At 34.9% G+C, this 27,039-nt stretch overlaps 1 protein-coding gene across 1 annotated transcript in view; it reads right to left on the reverse strand.

The window, feature by feature from the left end:
- ca16b (carbonic anhydrase XVI b) overlaps nt 1-27,039 on the reverse strand; it is a 222,071-nt gene that overhangs the window by 8,271 nt on the left and 186,761 nt on the right. Inside the window, exons 16-26 of the mRNA XM_056460409.1 lie at nt 24,402-24,498; nt 24,120-24,202; nt 23,904-24,038; nt 18,444-18,578; nt 17,905-18,065; nt 16,829-16,964; nt 13,164-13,310; nt 12,949-13,042; nt 10,670-10,746; nt 10,353-10,481; nt 6,451-6,597 (exon numbers count right to left, since the gene is read on the reverse strand). Of these exons, the coding sequence (XP_056316384.1) occupies nt 6,451-6,597; nt 10,353-10,481; nt 10,670-10,746; nt 12,949-13,042; nt 13,164-13,310; nt 16,829-16,964; nt 17,905-18,065; nt 18,444-18,578; nt 23,904-24,038; nt 24,120-24,202; nt 24,402-24,498 (1,341 nt within the window). The remainder of the gene's footprint in view (nt 1-6,450; nt 6,598-10,352; nt 10,482-10,669; nt 10,747-12,948; nt 13,043-13,163; nt 13,311-16,828; nt 16,965-17,904; nt 18,066-18,443; nt 18,579-23,903; nt 24,039-24,119; nt 24,203-24,401; nt 24,499-27,039) is intronic.

The following is a 27,039-nucleotide window of genomic DNA, read 5'->3' on the forward strand; positions in this document are numbered from 1 at the left end:
GGGAACTTCATCTCCCAATCCCTCTGTCGTCAACTCCACCTCCGTACTGAGGCGTCCTCGCATATATACCAGATACAACCGATAACCCAGTGCACTCGATCTTCGACCCGTATCCATCGACAATGCGAAGACATCCTTCTTCAAGTGGGGTTGTTACATCAAGAGAGGATTCAATTTCTGGTTCTGGAGGGTGCAAATATGGACATCATTCTAGGGCGCCCGTGGCTGGTGAAGCACGATCCCATCATCTCTTGGGGCACAGGAGAGATAAAGAAATGGGGATCTGGATGTACACCTGCCTGTTTTCCACATCTCCCTCTTCAAGGTCGGAACCCCATTTCTTTGTTTGCAACATCGGTCGAGAGCCCTCCTGAGAAGCAGTCTATCCACATTCCTAAGGAGTACAGCTCCTTTCATGATGTCTTCTGCCCCAAGAGAGCTTCCCAGCTACCGCCGCATCGGCCATGGGACTGCGCGATCGACCTAGTTCCAGATGCCCAGTTGCCAAGAGGTAGGATCTACCCGCTCTCGCTTCCAGAGAATCAGGCAATGGAAGATTACATAAGGGAGGCTCTGAGTCAGGGGTACATACGTCACTCAAAATCACCAGCCGCCTCAAGCTTCTTCTTTGTGGCCAAGAAGGACGGAGGGCTGCGTCCATGCATCGACTACAGGGTCCTAAATAACGGTACAGTAAAATACCGATATCCCCTTCCTCTGGTACCAGCCGCTTTGGAACAGCTCCGAGAAGCTAAAGTCTTCACTAAATTGGACCTCCGCAGCGCGTATAATCTGATAAGAATACGTGAGGGGGACCAATGGAAGACAGCATTCGTGACCCCTACTGGCCACTATGAATATGAGGTCATGCCTTACGGTCTGGTCAACGCCCCCTCCGTATTCCAAAACTTCATTCATGAAGTCCTCCGGGAGTTTCTTCACCACTGTGTAATAGTGTACATAGATGACATCCTCATTTACTCCCGGAGTGAGGCCGAACATCGCCAACACGTTGCGGAGGTCCTACACACATTGAGAGAACATCACCTCTACCTCAAAGCGGAGAAATGCTCATTCCACCAGAAGTCGATTCATTTCTTGGGATACATCATTGACCAAACCGGTATACGTATGGATGGGAAGAAAATTGAGGCTGTTCTATCCTGGTCAGAACCCACTTCCATTAAGGAGCTCCAGAGGTTTCTTGGGTTTGCTAACTTTTATAGACGGTTTATCAAGGACTACAGCAGGATTACATCACCTCTCACTAATCTCCTCAAGGGTAAACCCAAAGGACTGGAGTGGACCAAAGAAGCAGCCGCAGCCTTCCGCCTTCTTAAGAAGGAGTTCACAAGGGCCCCACTCCTGACTCATCCTGACCCAAATCTTCCTTTCGTGGTGGAAGTGGACGCATCCACCACCGGCGTCGGGGCAGTATTATCTCAACATCATGATACACCGCCCCGACTGCATCCCTGTGCCTATTTCTCTCGGAAGTTGAGCCCGGCGGAGCAGAATTACAGCATAGGAGACAGGGAGCTTCTAGCAATCAAGCTAGCCTTGGAGGAGTGGCGTCACTGGTTGGAGGGAGCCAAACATCCGTTCCAGGTGATCACAGATCACAAAAACCTCCAATACATCAAAGAGGCCAAGAGACTATGTCCACGTCAAGCCAGATGGTCACTTTTCTTCTCACGTTTTGATTTCTCCATTTCCTATCGTCCAGGACCCAAGAATCTAAGAGCAGACGCTCTCTCTCGTTTACACGAGCATCACGATCATGAAGAACTCCCAACGAAGATTCTTCCCGAACACATCTCCATTTGTCCGATCACCTGGAACGCTCCTCCAGTCGTTGCCACTCCGGAAGCCCCTGCTCCGCCGGGATGCCCTCCTCACCGGCAGTTCATACCACCTGAACACCGGGTAGATCTGATCCACTCCTTACATACCTCGCTAGGCACTGGACATCCAGGGATCAACAATACTCTCTCGCTAGTATCCCAACGATTCTGGTGGCCAAACATGGCAAGGGATGTGAGGCAATATGTTCAGGGCTGTAAGGACTGTGCCCAATCCAAGAGCCCACGTCATCTACCCGCTGGAAAGCTCCATCCCTTGCCGATTCCGAACCGTCCCTGGTCACACCTAGGAGTGGACTTTATCACTGACCTCCCTTCGTCAGAAGGTAATACCTGTATTCTAGTCATAGTAGATAGATTCTCAAAGTTTGTCAAACTAATCCCTCTGAAAGGTCTTCCCACAGCCTTTGAAACTGCCGACAATATCTTTAATCAAGTCTTCAGGTCATTTGGTATTCCAGAAGATATTGTGTCGGACAGAGGTCCACAGTTCATCTCACGTCTATGGAAAGCCTTCTTCAAGCTCCTAGGTGTGGCCGTCAGCCTCTCTTCTGGATATCATCCCCAAACCAACGGGCAGACAGAGAGGAAGATTCAGGAGGTGGGACGGTTCCTGAGGACCTTCTGCAGTGGTCACCAGAACTCCTGGAGCCAGTATTTGGGCTGGGCAGAATATGCCCAAAATTCACTGCGGCAACCCTCCACCGGACTCACGCCATTCCAGTGCGTCCTGGGCTTCCAACCACCGCTCTTTCCCTGGGATGGCGAACCATCTGATGTCCCCGCAGTGGATCACTGGTTCCGGGAGAGCGAGAGAGTCTGGGACGAGGCTCATCAACATCTGCAGAGGGCAGTCCGTCGAAGCAAGGTAACCGCCGATAGGAGAAGGTCTGAAGAACCCAGATACACACCCGGACAAAAGGTGTGGCTATCCACCCGGGACATACGCATGCGACTGCCCTCTCGCAAGTTAAGTCCCCGATTTGTTGGTCCCTTCACCATCGTGGAACAGGTTAACCCCGTCACCTACAAACTACAATTACCCTCTCACTACCGTATTCACCCTACATTCCACGTATCACTCCTGAAACCCTATCACGATCCTGTTCTTCCCTCCACAGAGCCTGACCACGAAGAGGAACCCCCTCCTCCACTGCTCCTAGAAGAAGGAGCCGTCTACGCAGTGAAGGAGATCTTGCGTTCCCGACGTCGTGGTGGCCAGTTGGAGTACCTGGTGGACTGGGAAGGGTACGGCCCCGAAGAAAGGACATGGGTTCCCAGAGCTGATATTCTCGATCCTAGTCTCATGGTGGAGTTTCATGAGAGCCACCCTGAGTTCCCAGCGCCTAGAGGCAGAGGGAGACCACCACGGCGTCGGAGGTGTCGGCCCTCAGGAGCGGGCCCTGGGGAGGGGGGTACTGTCATGGATTGGTCAGGCTCTCACGACCCCCACTCACGAAGATCACCATCACCTGACTTCTAATGAGCACACAGCTGCATCACATTCACGAGCACCAGATAAAAGCACAGCACTCCAGTCGCTCATTGTCCGGGCTCGTCTCGACGAAAGCGGACAACTGAGCGACCACTCAGCGTAGTCATCCTCAGCTAAAACAAACGATTTACTTACCTGTTCTCTTTGTATTCCTCCTAGTCTTCCTGGTCCTCCCGAATCGTCCTGCCTTCCAGTCCTTCCAAGTCTGTGTCATCCTCTGTCAGCTGTATCTGGTGTGTGCTGTCCATCCTCGTGTATTCCTGTTACCCAGCCACGGAGGAAAAGACCCCAACATCATTCCTGATCCTCCTGGCTATCCTTCATGTGCTCCTTGTTGTCATTTAATAAACACCCTAACGTTTCCTTACCTCTGTCTCCTGTCCGCTTCATAACACTATGCTTTATATAAAGCTTTATATAAATATATATTTATTTGATATGGGGTTTGTTTTAAAACTTAGTTTTGTTATATTTTAATTTCACTAAGAAACGTGCAGCAATAGCCTAATAAAAGGATATCTTTTTATTTTTATTTTAAAATCAAATTGCCGAAATCATGAGTCGAATAGTGAGTAGAATCAATCGTTGCAGCCTCAAATGCTTAGAAAAATGAGTGATATTTTCTGTGTGGAGTTTGCATGTTCTCCCCGTGTTCGTGATGGTTTCCTCAGGGTGTTCTGGACTTAATTAACTGTCGTGTATGAGTGTGTGTGTAAATGGGAAAGTGTATGGGTGTTTCCTAGCACTGAGTTGCAGCAGGAAGGGCATCTGAAAACATCATAAAACATATGCCAAAGTAATTTGAAGTCATATATGCCAGAGTAATTTGAATATGTTACTTTGGTGCTCAGTAAATGTTTGACATTGCATTGAAATGTATGCATTTAGCAGCTTTTCAAAGTATCTAATTTTAAGGTATATTAAATCATTTCATGCCTTTCCAGGAAACTGCCCCATGTTTCCATAGCTGCAGGATTTTGACTGAACCATTTTCAATGAGGGAAACAGTATTGTGGAAAATGACATTTTTTCATGATTCTGATTAAATAAAGTTCAAAATAACAGCGTTTTTTTTTGTAATAGAAACCTTTATAAAAGCATTATATTAGTTATATTTCTAATGTTTAAATAAGAAACACTACAGCTTTTTACTTTTGTTTTACTAATGCATATATTAAGTCAACATAAAGTTTTCTATAGCACACAGTCTGTTAAAGTTCACACAAACCAAAACCTGTGACCTTTATTTTTTTTCATAATGTGACGCAGTTCCTAGAGCAGGGGTGTCCAAACTCGGGCTGTGGTGCATTTCCCAAAACCATCGTTAGCCAACTATGGTCGCAAGTTCCGTCGTTACAAACTTTGTTCAATGATTTGCCATTTCCCAAATCTAGCGTTCCAATGAACATTCACAAACTGCATCGCAAACTTGTGCACTTGCAACTACACCTCTGGAGCTGTAGTTAGAAACACAGTTCCTGGCTGTGTTCTATTTCCACTTATCCCGCTTATGCCCTATTCATTTAGAACATTCTAACATTCAAAGTTGGAATTATTAAAAATAAAAAAATATTAAATCATCACTCTTAGGTGTAATTTGCTTTCAAAGTACTTTACAGTTCAGTTTTAGCGATCTTCATGTTTACAATTGTGCTCCCTTCGCAGTGCACTTTGAAAACATTGATATAATTTTGAACACAGCGTCATGGCGAAGGCTATAGGTGACCTATTATTAAAAAGCGGAATTTATGTTACGTCACCAAAGCTTGTGAAAACACAAAAAACACAGCATACGTAATGCTTTTAATTTATAGTAGGTTATTTATTTAGTATCTGTACTGTATATGACATGGGCCTGTTGGTTAGAACTTTCTGCTGTGGTTTGCAAGTGTCAAATTGTAAAAGTAGACTTTAATTTTTTTAAAATAAATAAACAATATCATACTTAATAATAATAATAATAATAATAATAATAATAATAATAATAATAATCATTATTATTATTAATATTATTTTAAAAGTAAATATATTTTTAATAAGTCGCCTCATTATTTATTTATTCATATGATTTAAATATGAGATTAGAATATGTGTTAGCTTTTTTGTAAGTGATTTTATGTTTTAGAATAGAATATGTCATTTTCTCAATAATATTAGTAAAGCAAACATAGGCCTTATATGTGCCATTGTACATATATTTCAATTAATATGGAAAATGAGTGCATGTTTTTACCAAAACTAATATTGGATTTTATTTAAATGCATGTTTGTGTAAAACAATATAATCTGTACAAAGTAATTATGGGTTTTTCTCTAAAGAAGTTACTCCACCCCATTTAGAGCATCATTATGGGCATTTTACATTATAACTAACGAAACTAGGGGTTTTGGGAAAAACTCGTCACTACATCGTTCTTTTCCCGAACGTTGCATCGTACTATGATAGTTCAGCCACGAGTTACGTCGTTGTTTGGGAAATGCACCTCTGGTGTCCTGCAGATTTTAGCTCCAACTTGCCTCAACACACCTGCTTGGATGTTTCTAGAAAGCCTAGTGAGAGCTTGATTAGCTAGCCCAGGTCTGTCTGATTGAGGTTGTAACTAAACTTTCCAGGATAACGGCCCTCCAGGACTGAGCTTAGACACCCCTGTCCTAGAGAAACTGAATAGTAAATGAGAAAACAGTGGGCGTGGCTTGTTTTTCTACTGCGAGCTGATTGGATGTAGCTAAATAGGCATTTTATTCAGAAAGATGGGGAAAAGGGGTTGGGGAGAGTTATTACAGCCTAACAGACTCCTCCTCCTCACCATTTCTGTTTGTTGTCAAAACTGACTGTTGGAGCAGCGTGATTAAATATGTTAGCCATGCCCAATACCTCAGACATACGTAATCTGAGAATTGAACTTAAAACAAACAGGAAGTGCATTTTTTTTATTTCAATTAAAGATTATAAGGGCAAGTATTTTTTTCTTAATGGCATGCACAGATGATTTGTTCAACACAAAACTAGCATTGTGAGCAAACAAATTCAATATGGTTAGTTTTGATTTCATTTGTACTTTAAGTGTGCGGTTTGTGCGCTGTCTGAAATACCTGTGTGGCTTCCAGGATGAAGTCGTGGATGATGAGCTGTTCCTCATTGGACAAGCAGAGTCTGTCGGTGTTAATGAGGGTGACAGTGAAGGCTATGCAGTTCATGGGCTCCTCTCGGCTGGGCCAGTACACAAACTCATCCTCAGTCTGCAAACACAACAGCACACCGTTTCACATATCACTTCATACTGGATGGAAAGGTATTACACTAGATCATATCATGTTGCATTAGGCTGTAGATAAGCATATAGAGAGTTATTATGTGATTAAAAACGGCCTGCATGTACTTTATCCCTTGCATACATAATATTAGATATCAACATATGATATCATATATTTAGTATCAATTCATATTATTTTGAAAAATTTGTATCATATAACATTGAAATTGGTCTATATGTTACGTCATAACTAGGGCCAAACAGAATCTGCGGACATTTTTTGCTATTTCTGTGGAGAATTTTGTAAAAAATTGGCGGATTTATGCAGAATGATTTTGGGAGCATCATAACAAAACACTTAATATGAGAAATAAAAAATAATACCTTTTCAAACTTTTATTTAATGTTTACAGTGCAAATCCAATTAGATCCACGTTTTTGTTAAACAAAGCAAGTCTTATATCGACTAAAAGAAAAAAATAAAGACACACACACACATATTTACAATTAGCACCCCCCTCTTCCCCGTCCTCACTTTAAACCTGAGCCCCCCTTAAGTGACAATCCTAGAATCTCCCCTGATTGTAAAGTAACTCAAATGAACATTTTCTATTAGTCAATAATATTACTGAAGTTAATTTACAAACTGAATGAATATAAATTTACACACATTTACACAAGTACATAAACAGACTCAATGATAGGATAAAAATCTGCGGACATAAGTAGATTTCTGTGCGTGCAGATTCTGTGTGGGCCTAGTCATAACACATTGAATCATATAAATTTGTCATGTATCATCATAATGTACTGAATTATATCATATAATTTATAATACTGTAATATCATATATCATGATATTGTATAGTATAGCTAACCGTTTTGATTTTTATTCATTCTCAGGATATGTTTTCTTGATATCAACAATACAATTCGTGATATCATAAATTTAATTATAATAATAGTTAATTAAACTTCTTACTAGTTGAAATGTAACTCCTGATAATCATTGATTATATCAAAGATTAAACTGTTGATTTCAGAAACTAAATTGTTAATATTAGGAATTAAACTCTTGATATCAACAACTGAATTGCTACTAGTATAAATGTGAATTTCTGATATCATGAATGTAATCATTACTAGTGATATAGTAGTGCTAGTCCTTTTAGAGATCAGAAATGACTCCCCTAACTGCTGATATCAGAAATACATTTTTAGAGATGAGAAATAACAAAAGTAACATGTTAAAATATAACTGCAGGTATATAGAGTTAACAATTCTACTAGTGACATTAAGGGGTAGATGTCAGGAATACATAACCTGAGAATGAATAAAAGTTATAAACAGCTTTTCCATATGTACTCTTTAAAAAAGAATTTGCTGCTTGGTCAAATGACTTATTTTAAAAGAGCTGAAACAACATAGTTATTGAGTTGTTTTTTTTTTGGACAACTTAATGTTTTTTTTTTTATTGAACATAAAATAATTAAGTTAATCGATTTGCGTTAGGGCAACATAAAGGAATTGTGTGGAATCGTAACATCATATACAGCATATCATAATAATTATATATTGTAACACATGTTGTCATAGATCACATATAATTAACATTTCAACTAGTGACATTAAATTGATGACATCAAGAATACATATCTTGAGAACAAATAAAAGTTAATGATGTACATGTGTACTTTGTATGGGTTATTTCTAAATCTAAGTGATCCAATATGATTTTTATACATAATTGACTAACTATCCTTTTTCAATTTGTATTTTTGTATGTATATATATGTGGGGTGACAGTGGGCAGCGATGTCACCTTACAGCAAGAAGGTCGCTGGTTCGAGTCTCAACTGGGTCAGTTGGCATTTCTGTGTGGAGTTTGCATGTTCTCCGGTTTCCCCCATAGTCCAAAGACATGTGCTGTAGGTGAATTAGGTAAGCTAAATTGTTCATAGTGTATGTTTGTATGTCCTGGTCCTCCAGGTTGAGTGTTGGGCTAACAACCCACCTCATAAAAAGTAGATGTTATGAAACACCAATATGGTGCGGCTAAATATTAACTTTGATATAATTAGCCCTGACAGTAAGTAAGTTAGTATATATGTATGCATTTTTTGTATAAATTCATGTATTTTTAATTTTTTATAAATTTCATTATTATATATTTTTGTGTGTAATTGTAATTTCATTCTGTTTATGGGGAAAAGGTTGGGAATAATATTTCAAGAGTTCACACTTAGCTGATGATTGATTATGAAGCGTATTTGGCATGCTGTCCCGGAAGACAGCCCTGAGCTCATAAGATCCTCGAGTCGGGGCTCCCTCCCATTTGCAGGGCGAGAGGGGAGTTTGAGCTCAGGTAGGTCTCGAGAACTGCCCCCTTATTTAGGGCTAATGACAAGTTAGGGATTGCTATGTAGAGATAAACTGCAGGTTAAGAGCTCAACTATAGTGCCAATTTGGATTGGCCGATTCACCTGTGACTCATGTCTTTGGACTGTGGAAGGAAACAGGAGAACCCGGGGGAAACCCAAGCGAGCACAGAGAACATGTAAACTCCGCACAGTAATGTTTACTGGCCTGTTAAGAACTTGAACCAGTGACGTTCTTGCTGTGAGGCAACAGAGCTAACCGCTGTGCCGCCCTATTAAGGGAAAGGAGGAGGAGTAGGGGTGGAAGGGAGATTCTTCAAGGCGAAGATAACTGAAGTAATAAACTCTAGTTATTTATAGTGAGTTAGGAATCATCCGATTGGTGAATCATGCTAATGCAGGACCAGACATGATCAATCATAAGCACGTGCTCCTTTCGAAATTAGTTTATAAATAAACTTCACTTGTTAACATTTTTCTGTAAAACTATCCTGCTATTTCTGTAAAAGTTTAATAAACAGATTAAAAAAAAGTTAAAACAGCTGTCCATATGAACACTTGAAAGGTATCTTTAAAAAGAGCTGAAACAACACAATTATTGAGCTTTTTTTTGGTATAACTTAATTTTTTTTACATTTAATCAACTTAAAATTGTAAAAACATTAAGTTAACTTAATCGATTTGCGTTGAGATGACATAAAGGAATTGTGTGGAATCGTAGCATCGTACACTGTATAAAATGCAGGGTTGCGCACAATTAATTCATATTGTCCCAACACAAATCGATTAAGTTAACTTAACACTTTTAACAAATTTATGTGGATTGAACATTTAAAATGAGCTGAAACAACACAATTATTGAGATTTCATTGGGACAACTTAATTTTTTTGTAAGTAGTTTGAACTAGCAAAATAATTTTTCTGGAGTGTATACAGCATATCATATCATAACATAACATAACAATAATAATAATAATAATAATAATAATAATAATAATAATACATTGTAACACGTTATCATAACAAATCATGTAGAATATCATAAATCCATTTGAGGCTAACATTTCCAACTAACTCATTAATGTTAAACCATATCTTATTCCTTTTCACAGGCTATTCAATAGGCTGTTGAACAACCAATACTGAGTGTGTGCTTTAAATACAGCTCTTTTTAAATGAATAACTCGACACAGAAGGTTATAATTAAACTAGACTCTCAGTGCTATGAAAACCCGCTGGTTTAAAATGTTTCGAGAGCATTACCAGGACCTGCTGAACATGTATATAAAGAACATCATTTCCATAACACCACGTGAATCCACTTTAAATCAGAAGTAGCTCTTCAAAAGCGGCTGTACTCACAAGGCCGAGGTTATCCGGCAGCATCACGATAACCTGCGCATTATGATCCCAAATCATCCTCCAGAAGTCGGTGGTGGTGTGAGGCAAAGGATGCTGGGTAACGATGAACTCGTTGCTCCTGTAATAACCCTGTGAGCCGATAAAACATCGATTTTTATTTTTTTTGATTCTCAAAGAAAAATCGCAGCAAATGTTGAACAAGCAGATGAAGAGCTGAAACACAAGATGCACTAATAATTCATGCTTCATGCATTATTGAATATGATGATCGAAATCAATGTGTAAAGTTTGGAGCGAGTGAACCGCTGCTGTTTTACCATGATGTAAGAGGCATTGATGTAGTCTGTTCCCTTCAGGCCTGGAAGAGGAGAGAGCGCCACACGAGCCCGTTCAGCTGTGAGACAAAACATGGTCAACTTGTTACACATAAACACATTATAACTTTCATAAAAATTATTTTGTTGTCTGAGATTCTTAATCCACCTTTTATTTTAGTTCTATTGCATAAGAAAACGATAATACTTATATCTTATATTTTAAATATAATACTATAAATAATAATAAAACGCTTCTATTTATGATGTCCACCATGTTTGAAGTGACAAATAAATAAAAAACATTATGAAATATCAGAACAATTCCATAAGAAAGCGATAATACTTGCAGATTTTAAAAATAATACAAATAATAATATTAATAATAATAACAATAATAATAATAATCTTCTATTTATGATGTTCGCCATGTTGAAATTGTATTAATCCAGTCGGTAACTTGTTGTGTAGTTTTTTTTTATTAGTATTTTAAAATATTTCAATATTTTATTCTATTTATTTTTATTAAAAAAACGTCTGATATTTATTTTCATTTTCAAATATGAATAAATGAGAACGCATTGTGATCCGCATTTGCAAAAACTAGAACCGTTACAAATAATGCTAAAACTTAAACTACAATATAAGTGAAAATTTGATTCAAAATTACAAATATGAACAAATATCATAACAATTCTATAAGAAAGTGATAATACTTGCACATTTAAAAATAATCCAAATAACAATAATAATAAAAAGCTTCTATTTATGATGTCCGCCATGCTGAAATCACACAAATCTTGTATTAGTTGTGTGGCTTATTTTATAAGTATTTTAAAATATATTTATATTATTTATACACTGTTAATGATCTTTTTAAATTACTTATTTAATTGTAATATAAACTGTATTTTACTCTAAAATACGATATACTGCATAACTGTCCTAAAGTTGCATTGTGAAAATTACTGTATGTTTTACAGTAAAGCTATTCAAAACAAAAGCTTAAATCAATAGCTGATTGATTTACAGTAAATTACCGGTGAACTGCTGCCAGTATTTTACTGTAGATTCTACTAGAAATTGTTAAAAGTGTATTTAAAAAAACATCAGATATTTCTTTTCATTTCTAAATGTAAATAAATAAGTACGCATTGTGATCCGTATTAAAAAAATTACAATTATTACAAATTACAGACTATTACAAATAATGACAAAACTTAAGCTAAAATATAAGTGAAAAATAAATAAAAATATTAATAAATACCATAACTGTATGAAAATAATTACCTATAAATACAAATTATGAATGCACTCCAAAATGTATGTAAGTTTATATATATATATATATATATATATATATATATATATATATATATATATATATATATATATATATATATATATATATATATAATGATTTATAATAATTAAAATACAAAAGATGAACCTAAACAGAAATATATTTTGTCATTTAAATTGGATTCATACATGGCCAACTCAAATATTAACACACACTATAATATATGAATTAAACAACGGAATTATATAATTTAAGGTACTAAAATAAAATGAAATAAATTAAATAAATAAAAAGGTTAAATATTTAAACAATAAAGCTAAAATTTTATTTATAAAAATAAAATATTTAAAAATAAAATAGCAAATTAATAATTACTTGAATCAAAGTTTTACATAATTAATATTAATACATACTATAACACATACTAAATTATATAAGTATATATAATTTAAGAGAATTAAAAACACATACAAAAAATACAAAAATAGCCAATCAGTAATTACTTATGAAAAAAATTTAATTTATATGTATGTATGTGTGTATATATATATATATATATATATATATATATATATATATATATATATATATATATATATATATATATATATAGTTTTTTCTTTTTTTCCATAGATCAAATTAAAATAGACTATATGGATGCCTTTAAATATTTAAATAAAACTATATTATCAAATAAAATAATAGCTAATATGAAATTATAATTGTATAATAATAACTTTATCAGCTATAGTATTATTATTTATAATAAATATAATACCATTATATAAAATTATTATTTATTTATTTATTATAATATCAATAATTGATTATTAATACTATAACACACTAATAACAATATGACAAATACTATAACACATACCAAATATTATAAATGTGCCTTTACTGTACACACACAGAGGACACTAAGCCCACACGGCACTGTAGATTTTGATATATGACTTTTATTTCCATAACTCACTTGGCAGGACGGCGGATGTGCGGTTCTTCTCTTTATTACAGTCTTTCTGGCCACTCAAACACTCGGCGAGCTGAGCATTGCACTGCGTCAACAACTGGAGGAGCAATAACACGAGTGTCCACAAGGGGGAGCAGGTCAGACGCCAAACAAACAGACAAACTCAACATCTCTATACAGCAACAAAACACAAGGGAAGAAAAAAACTGTCGTCAGACCTTAAAGTGTTTGTCCATGCGTGTGTGTCCTGTGGGGCTCGGCGTCAGGAGGCTGTTCGTGTACGTGTGGAGCTGCCAGGCTGAAACCTCAGTGTCTTTACTGAGCACTGCTTCCATTAATGCGTCATGGATGAAGATAAACTGCTCCTGTAGGTCACATGAACAGCACACACTGCCATTGAGACAAAGCACGCTGCTTCAGGGATGTGACGCTTCATACATTGCGCTTGTGAATAACTAACTGATTATGAGTGTGTTCAGAGTGGTGTTGGAAAATTACGTGGATACTGTAGGATGCGTGTTTTCTATATGCAGCTTATGAATGGGGGTGTGTCAAAATGTGCAGTGTTAATCTCGTAATACACCGCAGAATGTCTGACACTGCTGATTTTACCTTGTTTTTAGCAAAAAGGGCTGCAAATTGTGCACAATTTAATACAGAAAATGAAAAAACATCAATAGGTTCTATTGGTATTAATTACTTACATTAAAACAAATTACCTTATTAATACATTCAAATACATACAAGGCGACGCGGTGGCGCAGTGGGTAGCATGCTCGCCTCACAGCAAGAAGGTCACTGGTTCAAGCCTCGGCTGGGTCAGTTGCCGTTTCTGAGTTTGTATGTTCTCCCCGTGTTCGCGTGAGTTTCCAAAGACATGTGGTACAGGTGAATTGGGTAAGCTAAATTGGCCGTAGTCTATGTGTGTGAATGAGTGTGTATGGATGTTTCCCAGTAATGGGTTGCAGATGGAGTGGCATCCGCTGCGTAAAACATGTGCTGGATAAGTTGGTGGTTCATTCCGCTGTGGCGAACCCAGATTAATAAAGGGACTAAGCCAAAAAGAAAATGAATGAATAATACTATATATACAAATGAGCCATAAAAGCAAGATATATCATTAAAAGCTAATTGATTGTATGCTCGGGCATTCTGTATGAATAGGGAAACATCAAATACTCCAAAATTGCTTAGGAAAAAAGTTTAGGATTACATTTCATATTAAGAATCATCAGTGGTGTAAAGTAACAAAATACAAATACTCAAACTATTGTAATGGAGTAGTTTTCTCAGGAGTTTTAGTGCACATTTTTGGTGCTGTTTTTGTACTTTTACTCCACTACTTTCCTTCAACCTGCAGTTACTCCTTTATTTCTTCTTGTCTAAGAGGATTAGAAAAGTCCTGTGATTCCTGTCCAATCAAATCGCACATAGAAGGTAAACCACATCATAATGAACTACCTCAAGAAATGGACGATTTATAATTGCAGCAAACTGTTTGGAAGCATTAAAGGTGTCCAAGAAGATGTCCAAAATCTTTACACGCAATGACCAGAGACTGTTTAGATGCATGTCACTTAGGGCTGTGCAATTAATCGAAATCGAATTGCAATCGCAATTTGAAACGTTGTGATTAGTTAACCGCAAGAGGCTGCAAAAAAAAAATAAATAAAAAAAAAAAAATATATATATATATATTTTTTTTTATTATTATTTATTTATTTATTTTTTAAATTTCTGTTTAACAGAGAGAAGATTTTTTTCAACACATTTCTAAACATAATAGTTTTAATAATCCATTTCTAAAGACTGATTTCTTTTATCTTTGCCATGATGACAGTAAATAATATTTGACTAGATATTTTTCAAGACACTTCTATACAGCTTAAAGTGACATTTAAAGGCTTAACTAGGTTAATTAGGTTAACTAGGCAGGTTAGGGTAATTAGTTAAGTTATTGTATAACGATGGTTTGTTCTGTAGACTATAGAAAAATATAGCTTAAAGGGGCTAATAATTTTGACCTTAAAATGGTTTTTAAAAAATGTAAAACTGCTTTTATTTTAGCCGAAATAAAACAAATAAAACTTTCTCCAGAAGAAAAAATATTATCAGACATACTGTGAAAATGTCCTTGCTCTGTTAAACATCATTTGGGAAATATTTAAAAAAAGTAAAAAAATTCAAAGGGAGGCTAATAATTCTGACCTCAGCTGTATGTATATATAAACAAAAATAACGAGTAACATCTGAGGTAAAGTGCTTCAAAACCAATCCGCTATGCTAGACTTTCTGCGATGGTGTCGTGAACTATGCCAGTACACGAGAAGAAACGATTGAATCTTGTGTCACAATGCTCGTTTGTCGCTTGCGACTCCCCACACCATTCTACGTCAAAGAAACTTTTAAGAGCTGTCACAGAATTGCTGCCACAGCTTACAGACTATTGAGCTCAAGCTTTAATTAAGATAAAATCAGCTTGAAGCTTGAGTTAAATCGTAAATCAAACTCAAATCGCAATATCTGTCAAAAACATTCGCAATTAGATATTTTCCCCAAACTGCACAGCCCTTATGTCACTGATGAGAAGATGATGGATGTTTACTGTATGATGACTGAAATGGCCTTTAACACCCAGCAGGCACAAGACATCAATATGACACAATATTAAGATTGTAACCAATGTCGTGGGGATGTTGCATTTTGTTTTGAAATGAAAATCAGAACCCAACACCAGGCTGACGTAGATGTCCAACATCCAACCTGAAATCAACCAAGTATCAACATTTAATGATGTTACAGCTTGACGTTGTGTGGACGTTACCACTTTTGTGTCTATCAGATGTTGGATTTTGGTTGCCAAACCTGACAAATAAATGTCTGTATTTGACGTCAATATGACGTTGGTTTAAGATGTTGACTCGACGTTGGATTTTGGTCACTTTCTAACACAACCTAAAATCAACCAAATATCAACATAATTTGACGTCGTTATTGGACATCAAAAAAATGTTGTCTTTACACACTGGCTAGACATTGAATTTTGGTCACCTGACATCACAACCTAAATCTAACGTGTACCTGGTGGGTAATCTAACATCTCATGACATGTGCCTGCTAGGCAATAACTAAACGCACTACAGAATGTTACGTTTACACACATCCACAAATTACATGTAAACACATCAGCTTTTTACAGCGTAATACTCACTACTCAAGCACTTTTGAAAGGTCTACTTTTTACTCATACTTTGAGTAATATTCACAACAGATTATTTTACTCTACTTGCACTAAATTTTTAGGCAAGTAATGGTACTTATAATTGAGTGTGTTTTTTCAGTACTTTTTCCACCACTGGGAACCACCAATAAAGGTAAACAACACTGTGTCTTTAGTTTAATTTCTAAACATTCTAATCTCACAAAATCTGCAGAAACATACGGTTGGTCCGAGCCCCTCCCCCGTAGAATTGTCAGTCTATAGAGATGGCTGATTGGCTCCTGTACTAGAAGGCGGGGCTTCATGACCATTACACTTTTCCCCATTCAAAACTATACGAGTGACACATCTTGTGTATTTTATAGTCTTCGGTTTACAACCACATAGACAACTTAAACTGAGATAAACCGAATATATAATAAAAATAAAAAACAAATCAAACTACTAACCAAAACCGCAATTCTTACTAATCGTTACTAATCATCTACTTACTAATAACAGGTTTTAGACATATTTAACATAATCTTCTAAAAACCATGTCCCAAATAAAATTGAAACAGACCCAGATACAGTTTCTATATAATATCTGCAGAATGTAATCAGCAGGACAGTAATATTCCCCCTGATCAAATGTAATGTGAGTGTTTTGTGAATGAAATTAACCTCGGTCTGGACCAGGTAGTTTCTCTGCTCTCGGATGTGTTTCAGGAATCCCAGGACATTGACACTGCCTCTGTCCTTTATCTGCTTCAACATGCTGTCGATCACTATATATGTGCCTGTTCTGCCCACTCCAGCACTGCAAACACACAGACAAACACACTGCTCATTTCACTAAGAGTGATGAAGCAACTGGAAACAGTCCATCACTGGAATAAAATAAATGAATACACATTTAATAAATAAAACAATGCTGATATTTCTAAAAAATATATATATTAAATCAATTAGGTTTAAATAAATACATTTCTATATATAAAAACCTAAATAATAAATAACTAAATACACTGAATAAATAAAATTATGCTGTTATTTCAAACATATTTAACAAAATGAATGCATAAAATGACAAAAAAATTCAATACATTTAAACAAATAAATACATAAAAAAATAAAATACAATTTAATAAATACAATTATGCTGATATTTCTAAAAAATAACAAATAAAATAAATGTAAATGCATTTAAATAAATAATTTTTGTTTATTAAAATAATTAAATACATTCTGAATAAATAGTAATACTAATGATTAAATAAATAAATCAATTAATTAAATACAACTCATTATTTTTAAATAACTACATACTGAATAAATAATATTAGAACTTTAAAAGGGTACAGGAAAATCCTTAGTGTGCTTTATGAAGAGACCTCTTTTTTATTTGCATTATTTTATTAATTCAGTGTTTAATTTGTTAGTTTTATCATATTTGTCATATTTCATCCAAAAAAATAAAATCAATCAATCAATCAATCAATCAACCAACCCACAAACCAGTAAAATAAACAGAGTCTTTGTAATTTACTGTTGGTCCTAAATCTCATTTTGTTAAAAAGAAATCTTAAAATTAGAGATCAGTGTTGGTGATACTGTGATGTTCAGTTTTCAACAACAAACATAATCCAAACCTTTATTAAATAATTCACTTAAATGTAAAAATAACTAATATCAGGGCCTTAAAACAGACATCCCAGTGCACGGGCCTGGGTTTGTGTTTCCCCATCCTCAAGCAGTACCTGCAGTGCACCAGAACGGGGCCTGTGCTGGATGTGTGCGTCACTGCAGAGCGACAGATGAATTTGAGGACTGGTAAAGTGTATTCAGGAACTCCCATGTCTGGCCACTGTGTGTAATGATACTGAAGCACCAGACGCTCATTCTGCCTTCCCTTCTGACCCTGAAACACACAACAATACAGCCTCTGATACTACAATGAGAACAGGACAAAATACTACTGTTACATTTTAGGAAATTAGTAAATCACAACTTTCAACACACAATCAATCAAAGTTTAGTAAAAAGTTAGCACTTCTAAGCCCCCTCCAAAATATTAAATAGTTTCAAATTGTTGGGTTGGGTTGGGTTGGAACTGCTGAAAACCTGTAACCAGACTTCCATTTGTTTAGGATGAATTAAATAAAAAACAAGGAACATCCTGGATCTGTTTCTTTGCTCTTCTTTATTCTTTTTTTTAATGTATTATAGAAGAATCGAAGTAATCTTGAAGTATTATTAAGCCCGTCTCTTTAAACACACTTTGAATACTTTAACACACCTTTTTCAGTTTGCTGTTGCGTATGATGAAATGTCGGAGTGTGTAGTAAGCGTAAACTTTAGTGCTCTTCAGAGTCACCATTATGTTTCCATACACCTCGCTGTTCTCCGACGGCCAATACTGATCACATTTCCTCTGCAAACACAACAAATGGTATGATTTTCAAGACATCAAAATCTACATTAGCACAATAATTCAACAAATTATTGCCATACAGAGCAGTTCTTAAATGCATTTGAGACAGTTGAAGTCAGAATTAATAGCCCTCCAGTGAATTTGTTTTCTGCTTTTTCAAATATTTCCCAAATGATGTTTAACAGAGAAAGGAATTTTTCACAGTATTTCCTATAATATTTTTTTCTTCTGGAGAAAATCTTATTTGTTTTATTTCGGCTAGAATAAAAGCAGTTTTTCAATTTTTTAAAACCATTTTAAGGTCAAAATTATCAGCCTCGTTAAGCTATATTTTTTCTTGATTTTCTACAGAACAAACCATCATTATACAATAATTTGCCTAATTACCATAAATTGCTAATTACTAATTAACCTAGTTAAGCCTTTAAATGTCACTTTAATCTCAATACTAGTATCTTGAAAAATATCTAGTCAAATATTCAAAGATAAAATGAATCAGTTATTAGAAATGAGTAGGGCCAGACGGAATCTGCGGGCGATTTTTGCTATTCCTGCGGAGATATTTGGTAAAAATCTGCAGATTTCTGCGAAATTATTTTGGGAGTATTACAACTAAAACCTTAATATGTGAAATAAAAAATAATATCTTTTTAACTTTTATTTAATGTTTAAAATGCAAATCTAATTAGATTCACTTTATTTGGTAAACAAAGCAAGTCTCTCATATAATATCTCTACTAAAAGACAGAAAATATTACTGTACAAACTGTATTGTACATAAATCAGATGAACATTTTCATATTAGTCAATAATATTACTGTAATTAATTAAAAAAACTGAATAAATATAGATTTAAACACATTTACTCAAGTAAATAAACAGAATTAATGATGGGCTAAAAATCTGTGGAATTCGGCACGCGCAGATTCTGTGTGGGCCTAGAAATGTGTTATTAAAACTATTATGTTTAGAAATGTGTTGAAAAAAATCAGTATTGAACAAAAATTGGCTAATAATTTATGACGGCTAATAATTCTGACTACAACTGTATATAAAATAACCAATCGTTAAAAAAACACCAAGTAAAATGTCATTCAAAAAAAAATATTGTAATGCAAATTTACAACAGAATCATTTGATGATCTATTAAAAGACTCAATGTAAGAATAATAATAATAATGATAATTGTCTTTCCTTCAAACCACTCATTTTCACCCATTTGTCAGTGATATGTTTTTAATCCTTTAAACTACAATACATTTAATTATAATCATATTATTTTGAATTCAGGTCGGAATAAAAAAAATGATTCATTTTTACTTAAATATATCTGTTATGGTGAATGATGATGTATAATGGAGCAGTATTTCACTAATTGTTTAACATGTTACTGAAACAATGTACAAAAGCACCTTAAAAAAGCTCTCACAGAGCATGTAAAGTTTCGAGCACACTGGCTCTTCATCAGACAATGTTTTAAGATTTTACATTGAGACATTTGCGAAACTTTACATCCATTAAGTATGATTTCTATGTGTGTATAAAATCTCTTTTTTAAATATTTTATTTGACTAAGACTATATTTGAATACATTTATGCACACTAAATCAAAACAACATAAAAAATTGAATATTTTCATATTAATTCACCGGCATCTTACTCTTGATGTTACAAATACTGCTACTGATGTCTCATTAAATGGATTTTTTTCTCTTTCAATTTCTGGGATTAAAAGAATAATTATAGCCACTCAACATGACAGAACAATTGATTACAGTAATGCTAGCCAAGGGATGCCAGTAATAGAAAAAATAATCATGTTGGTTTAATTGGATTTGATTTTTTTAAAGAGATGGCTCAAAACAAAAGTGAACATTTACTAACAAATGACTTAATTGAACGGCATTCCAAACCTTTTTCTTTCTGTTGAACACAAAAGAAGATACTTTGAAGAATGTTGAAAACCTGTAGCAACTCTCCAATAGTAAGAGAAAATCAAATCAATGGCTATTGGTTTCAAACATTCTTCAAAATATCTTCTTTTTTGTTCAACAAAAGAAAGAAACTTAACAGGTTTGGAATAAGTGAGTAAGTGATGATAAACTGTTAAATCTTGCTTGAACAACCCCTTTAACAGTTTAACCAGTCCATGCGAAATCAAAATCAACAATGTTTGCAAATAGCAAAAACAAATTGCTACCACACATTGTTATTCTTTAAGTAACTAATTAACTTTTAACAGTTAAAGTTATGATAAATAATACACTTCAATGCTATATGCTATATGACTGCAGGTTAACATTGAGTACGTTTACATGGACATCAGTAATTAAATCTGATTAAGACAATAATCTGATTAAGGTGTTTTATATTTTAGTTTATATTATATTAACTTGCTGTTTACATGGTAGACTCCTAATCAGAGTATAATCTTAATCATAGTAAAATCTGATTATTGGTGTCCATGTAAATGTACTCAATTAGTACATTTACATGGACACCAATAATCAGATTTTATTATGATTAAGATTATACTCTGATTAGGAGTCTACCATGTAAACAGCAAGTTTTGATTACCTTAATCAAACATTAAGTCCTAATCTAATTGAACTAAACAGAAATTGGATTAAGACATGTGGAGTATGCCGATTTTAGTCACATTATTGAGGTACAGTCCAGACATGTGAACACAGCAATCAAACTATTACCGTTGTGTAGGATTTTCGCCACATTTTGTGACAGTATTCCATACACACACGGCTGTTTGACACTATTCTCTGCACCTACCGAATCAGTAAAAGACCACAGACACACACACTGCGAAATGCAGAGTTTTTTTTTTCATTGGGCGGTATTAAATTCTATTAAAACAACACACTTCCACCAGTTCTTACGTCATACTCACATCCAATATCTCAGTTTGTCACGGGGGGCATGCATGAAATGTCCCCGAATTAAAGTGAAGCTGCCAAACTGCAGTTAAAATTGTGTGTTAAAATGAAACACCCAAAATTACATGAAACTCCAGAGGAAACGTGGATGACGCAATGACGTTAATCGATCTATGTGCTATAACATATAAAATGGGATCATGAAAGGAACATTCAAAAAAACAACTCATATAAACACCTTAATCATATTATTGTCTTATTCAGATTAAGTCAAATAATTTGATTACTGATGTTCATGTAAACGTAGTCACAGTTTAGATATAATAACTTTAATAAGCTATTAGTTACTAGTTAATTAAAGTTATTAGTAACTAATAAAGCTATGCTAACTAATAACCTTAACGTTTACCAATATGATTGTGATGCAATAATGTGCACCTTTTGTAATGCTGCGTTGAAACAATAATCAACAAATAAACTTGATATGTATTGAATTAGATAAACAGTTAACCTGCAGTTATATAGTATATATGTGATGTCTATGTATTAGAGAATTATTACTATTCTATTAACCCTTGTGCACTGTTCAAATTGACTACCCTTTTGTTATGTTAGGGATGAAAACATCCACTGAATTAAACTGCAGTAAAAATGGCAATGGTTCAGATAAATATATTTTTAAAAATGTTTTGCATAAATCTGTGGTCACACTTTATTTTGATGGTCCATTTATTAAATTTAAGTTGCATTGCATCAACAAGCCAACTAATTCTCATTAGATTATAAGTAGATTGTTTGGTTGGGGTTAGAGTTAGTATAAGTTGACATGTATTTGCAAAGTTTCTTATAGTCAGTTAAATGTCTGTTTAGCAGCATCAACAGATATTAAGCAGACAGTCTACTAATACTCAAATAGACCATCAAAATAAAGTGTTACCTAATCTGTTAATCAAACTCAGTCCTGATCAGAACTACTAAATGTTTAAAAAAAAAAAAAAACAGGATTTTAACTCTTTAATTGCCAAATTCATAAATAATGTCTCTTATTTAATGAAATAAACACACAAAATGACATATTTTCAATATAAAAAGTAATTGTGGACTGATTTTTTTTTTCATTTTCTCAAAATCACTGGAGATGTGAACGATTAGTAACAACATTAGCTTTGATGCATTGTTAGATTTAAATTTTTTTGTTGCTGGCTGTTTTTGCCCCATTGACTTCTATTATAACCACATTTGATGGTGCATAAATACACAGTCTTTGTTTTTGTTTACTCCATGTAGGTTTTTTTTAATCTTTTATCAAAGTCATTGGACATGTGAATGATTAGTGACAAAATTAGCTTTGATGCATTGTTAGATTTTCATTTTTTTCTCCCTAATTTACTGTTGCTGGCTGTTTTTGCCCCATTGACTTCCATTATAACCACATTTGATGGCGCATTAACACAGTCTTTGTTTTTGTTTACTCCATGTAGTTCTGAGACTTGAGATGCATATTTTGATTTTCTCAGGCACATTAAGGTAATTGCACAAAGGTCACACTCACAGACACAAATACACACATTTTAAGTCGCTGATATACTCCATATAAAAACCAGAAAGTTTTTTTTGCACATGTCTATCTAAAGGGTTAATGCTGCCAACTGATGATCAACAGTAAAAATGAAAAGTTTGACCTCTTCCCAACAGGGAAAACCGCCAACGATCAAAAATGCATGGTTATATGGTGTCATGGTTTTGCAATCAAAAAAAATGTAGAGGTGGAGGTCAATGGGGCATAAACAGCCACCAACAGTAAATTAGGGAGAAAAAAACGATGCATCAAAGGCAATGTTGTTTCACATGTCGAAGAATGTGATAAAATGTTAAAAAATCCAGTCCACAATTACTTTATATATTGAAAATACATCATTTTGTGTTTTATTTTTCACCAAATCAGTGACATCAATTATGAATTCCACAATTAAACAGGTAAAATCCTGAAATATGGTAAGCAATTTAGTAGTTTTGATCAGGACTGAGGTTGATTAACAGATTTCTGCAAAAAAATGTGAAAAAAATAATCTGATGCATTTTTACAGCAGTTTAATTGAGTGGATGTTTTATCCCGAACATAACAAAAGGGGAGTACATTTGCCCAGAATGTATTGTTTATTTATTTTTTTTAATTCCAAATTTTTTTTAATTTACCAAAAATATGTGTCAAAATAAGATTTGTCACCAAAAATCATTCTGCTAGCTGAAACACAGAAAACATTATGGCCAAATTAAAACTCAAAATCACCACAGAGTGGAGGAAAATATCCCCGACAGCACATAAGGATTAATAACGAAAGCTAACACATTATTTGTTTTACATCCTTTATATGCAACAAACTTTATGTACAGGAACTTCTAGTCTATGATATATTATGCAATGGATACTCACCCTGCCTTTCTCCACTAAATTTGTGATCATGACAATCACAGTGGTGTTCTGTTCCCAGATCATTCTCCAAAAGTCCTCAAACGTGGACTTGAGAGGGCCTTGAGCCGCGATGTAAGCCCTGGCTCGTTTATAACCCTGAGAGGCAGAATATCTCATTATAAACAAACATTAAAGCATCATCGGCCATGCATATGCGCTCGGTAATAAAACACGTACGTCCACATAGTTGGCATTGATGTAGTCACTGTGCTTGGAGTCTTTCCCAGACAGTTGCTGTAACTTCACTCTGCTGTGATCATCTGAGTATTAAAAAGCAATAAATGATGTATCGCTCCAATCGCTGTTCCAGAAGCCTAATCTATTTAGAAATGCTAGCGAGATTGAGAGATGGATATTAATATCTTTTATCTTCATCTCGCATACGCTAGTGAAGATGAACTCGCACAACGTTTCAGAAGGAAAAAGTTGGTGTTTGCCACATAATAATGGAGTACTCACAGGCTACGATGTTGATGTATCTGTTTTTGTGCTTGTTTTCTGGGTGATTGGAGTGTTCTGCTGTGATCTTCATTTCTGATGTGCAGTGTTGGACTTCCTGTAGGAAATATGTGAATTTAAATGATTAATAACTAATTATATCTTACACACGACACCATGTACACAGCAACATATTAACATTTTGGGTAACACTTTATTTTGATGGTCTATTTGAGTATTAGTAGACTGTCTGCTAAATATCTGTTGATACTGCTCTTTCAACAGACATTTAACTGACTTTAAGAAACTTTGCAAGTACATGTCAACTTACACTAACCCTAACCCCAACCTAACAGTCTACTTATAGTCTAGTGAGAATTAGTTGGCATGCAGATGCAATGTAACTTAATTCAACAAAGGGATCAGCAAAATACAGTGTGACCACGTTTTACTCTTCCTATATCTTTCCTGGAAAGTAAGTTGCACTTGCTATACATCAAACCTGGTCAAAATTGTATTGTTGAGGAAAAGATAACTTGGACCACTGTAAAAAATGCTGGGTTCTACACAATTCCTTCAAGTTTTTGACTCTTCTAAAGCATAAAAAACATAATATGTTTGCAGATATTTAAGAAACATGCTGAGTGAGCAGTCTTGTTTATCTGAAAAACACTGCTGAAGTCAGATATTCTGTTTTAAAAATGTGTGTTACATGCCAGAACATGTAAACAAAGTCTGTTTTTGTTTTGGTTCTTTTAACCTGCCAGTTTAGCCAATAATATTTCAGCACTACGGCATGCCCTGGTGGAAAACCGCGTATTTAATTAATTCAGTCTGAGGTCCCATTTACACTGTCAGGTCTTAATGGCCAATTCCGATTTGTTGCGTATACCTGATTATTTTGCCTGTATATTTACACATTCTTTTAATTGTGACCCATATCTGATTAATGTGTTTACACTTGCCATACAATTTACGACGTCACGCATTTGTAAAGGCAGGTTTATCGCAGCTTGCGCCTATGGTTTAGATATGGTGTCCTTCACCGTTCAGAGGAATTTGTGGGTACGAGAGAGATCTCAGGTCTGGTTGGAGCAAATTCTGGCGACTGACCACTGTCCTCCTCCATGTTTCCTCTGTTGTTGTTTACCGTGTCGGCGTATCCACACACGCTTTTCCTTCTATGTCATAAAACTGCGGAGAAGTACCACATTATTGCAAGTTTAATGACGTGCAAAACGAAATGCCTCAATAAACCCGATCTGCCTGTTTAAATGATGATTGTGACATATCTGATTTATATCTGATTTCCACATATTCGGAGGCCTAAAACCCATCTCTGAATATCTGAATGCATACGTTTTTTTTGTCGTGCTTACACGGTCGTAGAACAGATCCGATCTGTGTCACATATGAGCAAAAAATCTGAATTGGGTCACATATAACTGGCAGTGTAAACAGGGCCAGGAAGTCTCTCAAAGTGTGTTTCCATGACCTAAATGTGACCTTCAGTGGACAGTAGCAGACTCTGAAATGAGACGCAGATTCAGAGTTCCACATGAGGTGTTTATTAATTAGCAGATAATATAAATATTATGAAGGTAAACATTAGGTGAGCAGGTGTCATTGTAACCCTTGTCCTAACAACAAGCTACATGATGAGATTTGCAGTAATAAGCAATTTTGCTATTTGCACTAGAAGAAACACAACAGAAATTTAAATGCAACCATTCAGAAGCACAGAATAGCGCGCTTACAGTACTGCACTCCAATTAAATGGTAAGGTTTATAATTTAATTAATACATATTAAACCCTTTTAAACATTAGTAAATGTAGATGCTGAATCACACTGATGTGTGTTTGTTTTGAGTCACAGTTCTAAAGTTCAATTTCAAATGGTTTGTTTTATTTATTTTATTAAGATCTGAGGTGAACTATCTGCTGCTGCTTTCAGTAGTGTGGCAATGCATGTCACGTAAAATGGCATTTAAACTCTAAATATTAACATTTAACATTGAATAAAACACATAAAGTGTACCTAAGGTAGTTTTCCGTTGTTCAGCTGCAAGAAATATAAGCCGTTTCTAAAATATAAATTTCAGGTGTTGGTTAGGACAAAAACTCCCTTTAATATGGAAAATATTCCTTCTATCACATGCTGTTGCTTTTATTTAGAACACAACATAAATCAGCGTTTAGGCTCGATAGTCAGGCACGCTGCTTTCGGTGTCATCAATCTGGCAACCTTGCGTGTGTTTTGATTCAGGAATGCAATACCTAGTTCTACCACAGGGTGTCAAACTTACATACTGCACCTTTAAGTTAACTTATTTGTTTTTGCAAATTTACGTGGATTAAACAACACCCCCCCCCCCAAAAAAAAAAAACTAAATAATTATGTTGAATCAACTCATTTTAAATAAGCAGTTTAAATAAAACTTTTGAGTGATTTTCATATTGAAATAATGCAAAATAAGCTACCAACAGTACTAAAGACTAGCATTATAAACATGTATTTTTGTTCTTCTTTACTCAAAAACAAATCCTTCAACAGGATTCAGAATTGAAAAAAGGAATGAAAATACAAAACAAACAGAAATGCGTTTTTATCAATTACACATATATAAAGAACATTAATTATAAATGTCAAACGACACC

This window comes from Danio aesculapii, chromosome 6, assembly GCF_903798145.1.
Source record: "Danio aesculapii chromosome 6, fDanAes4.1, whole genome shotgun sequence".
NCBI lineage: Eukaryota > Metazoa > Chordata > Actinopteri > Cypriniformes > Danionidae > Danio > Danio aesculapii.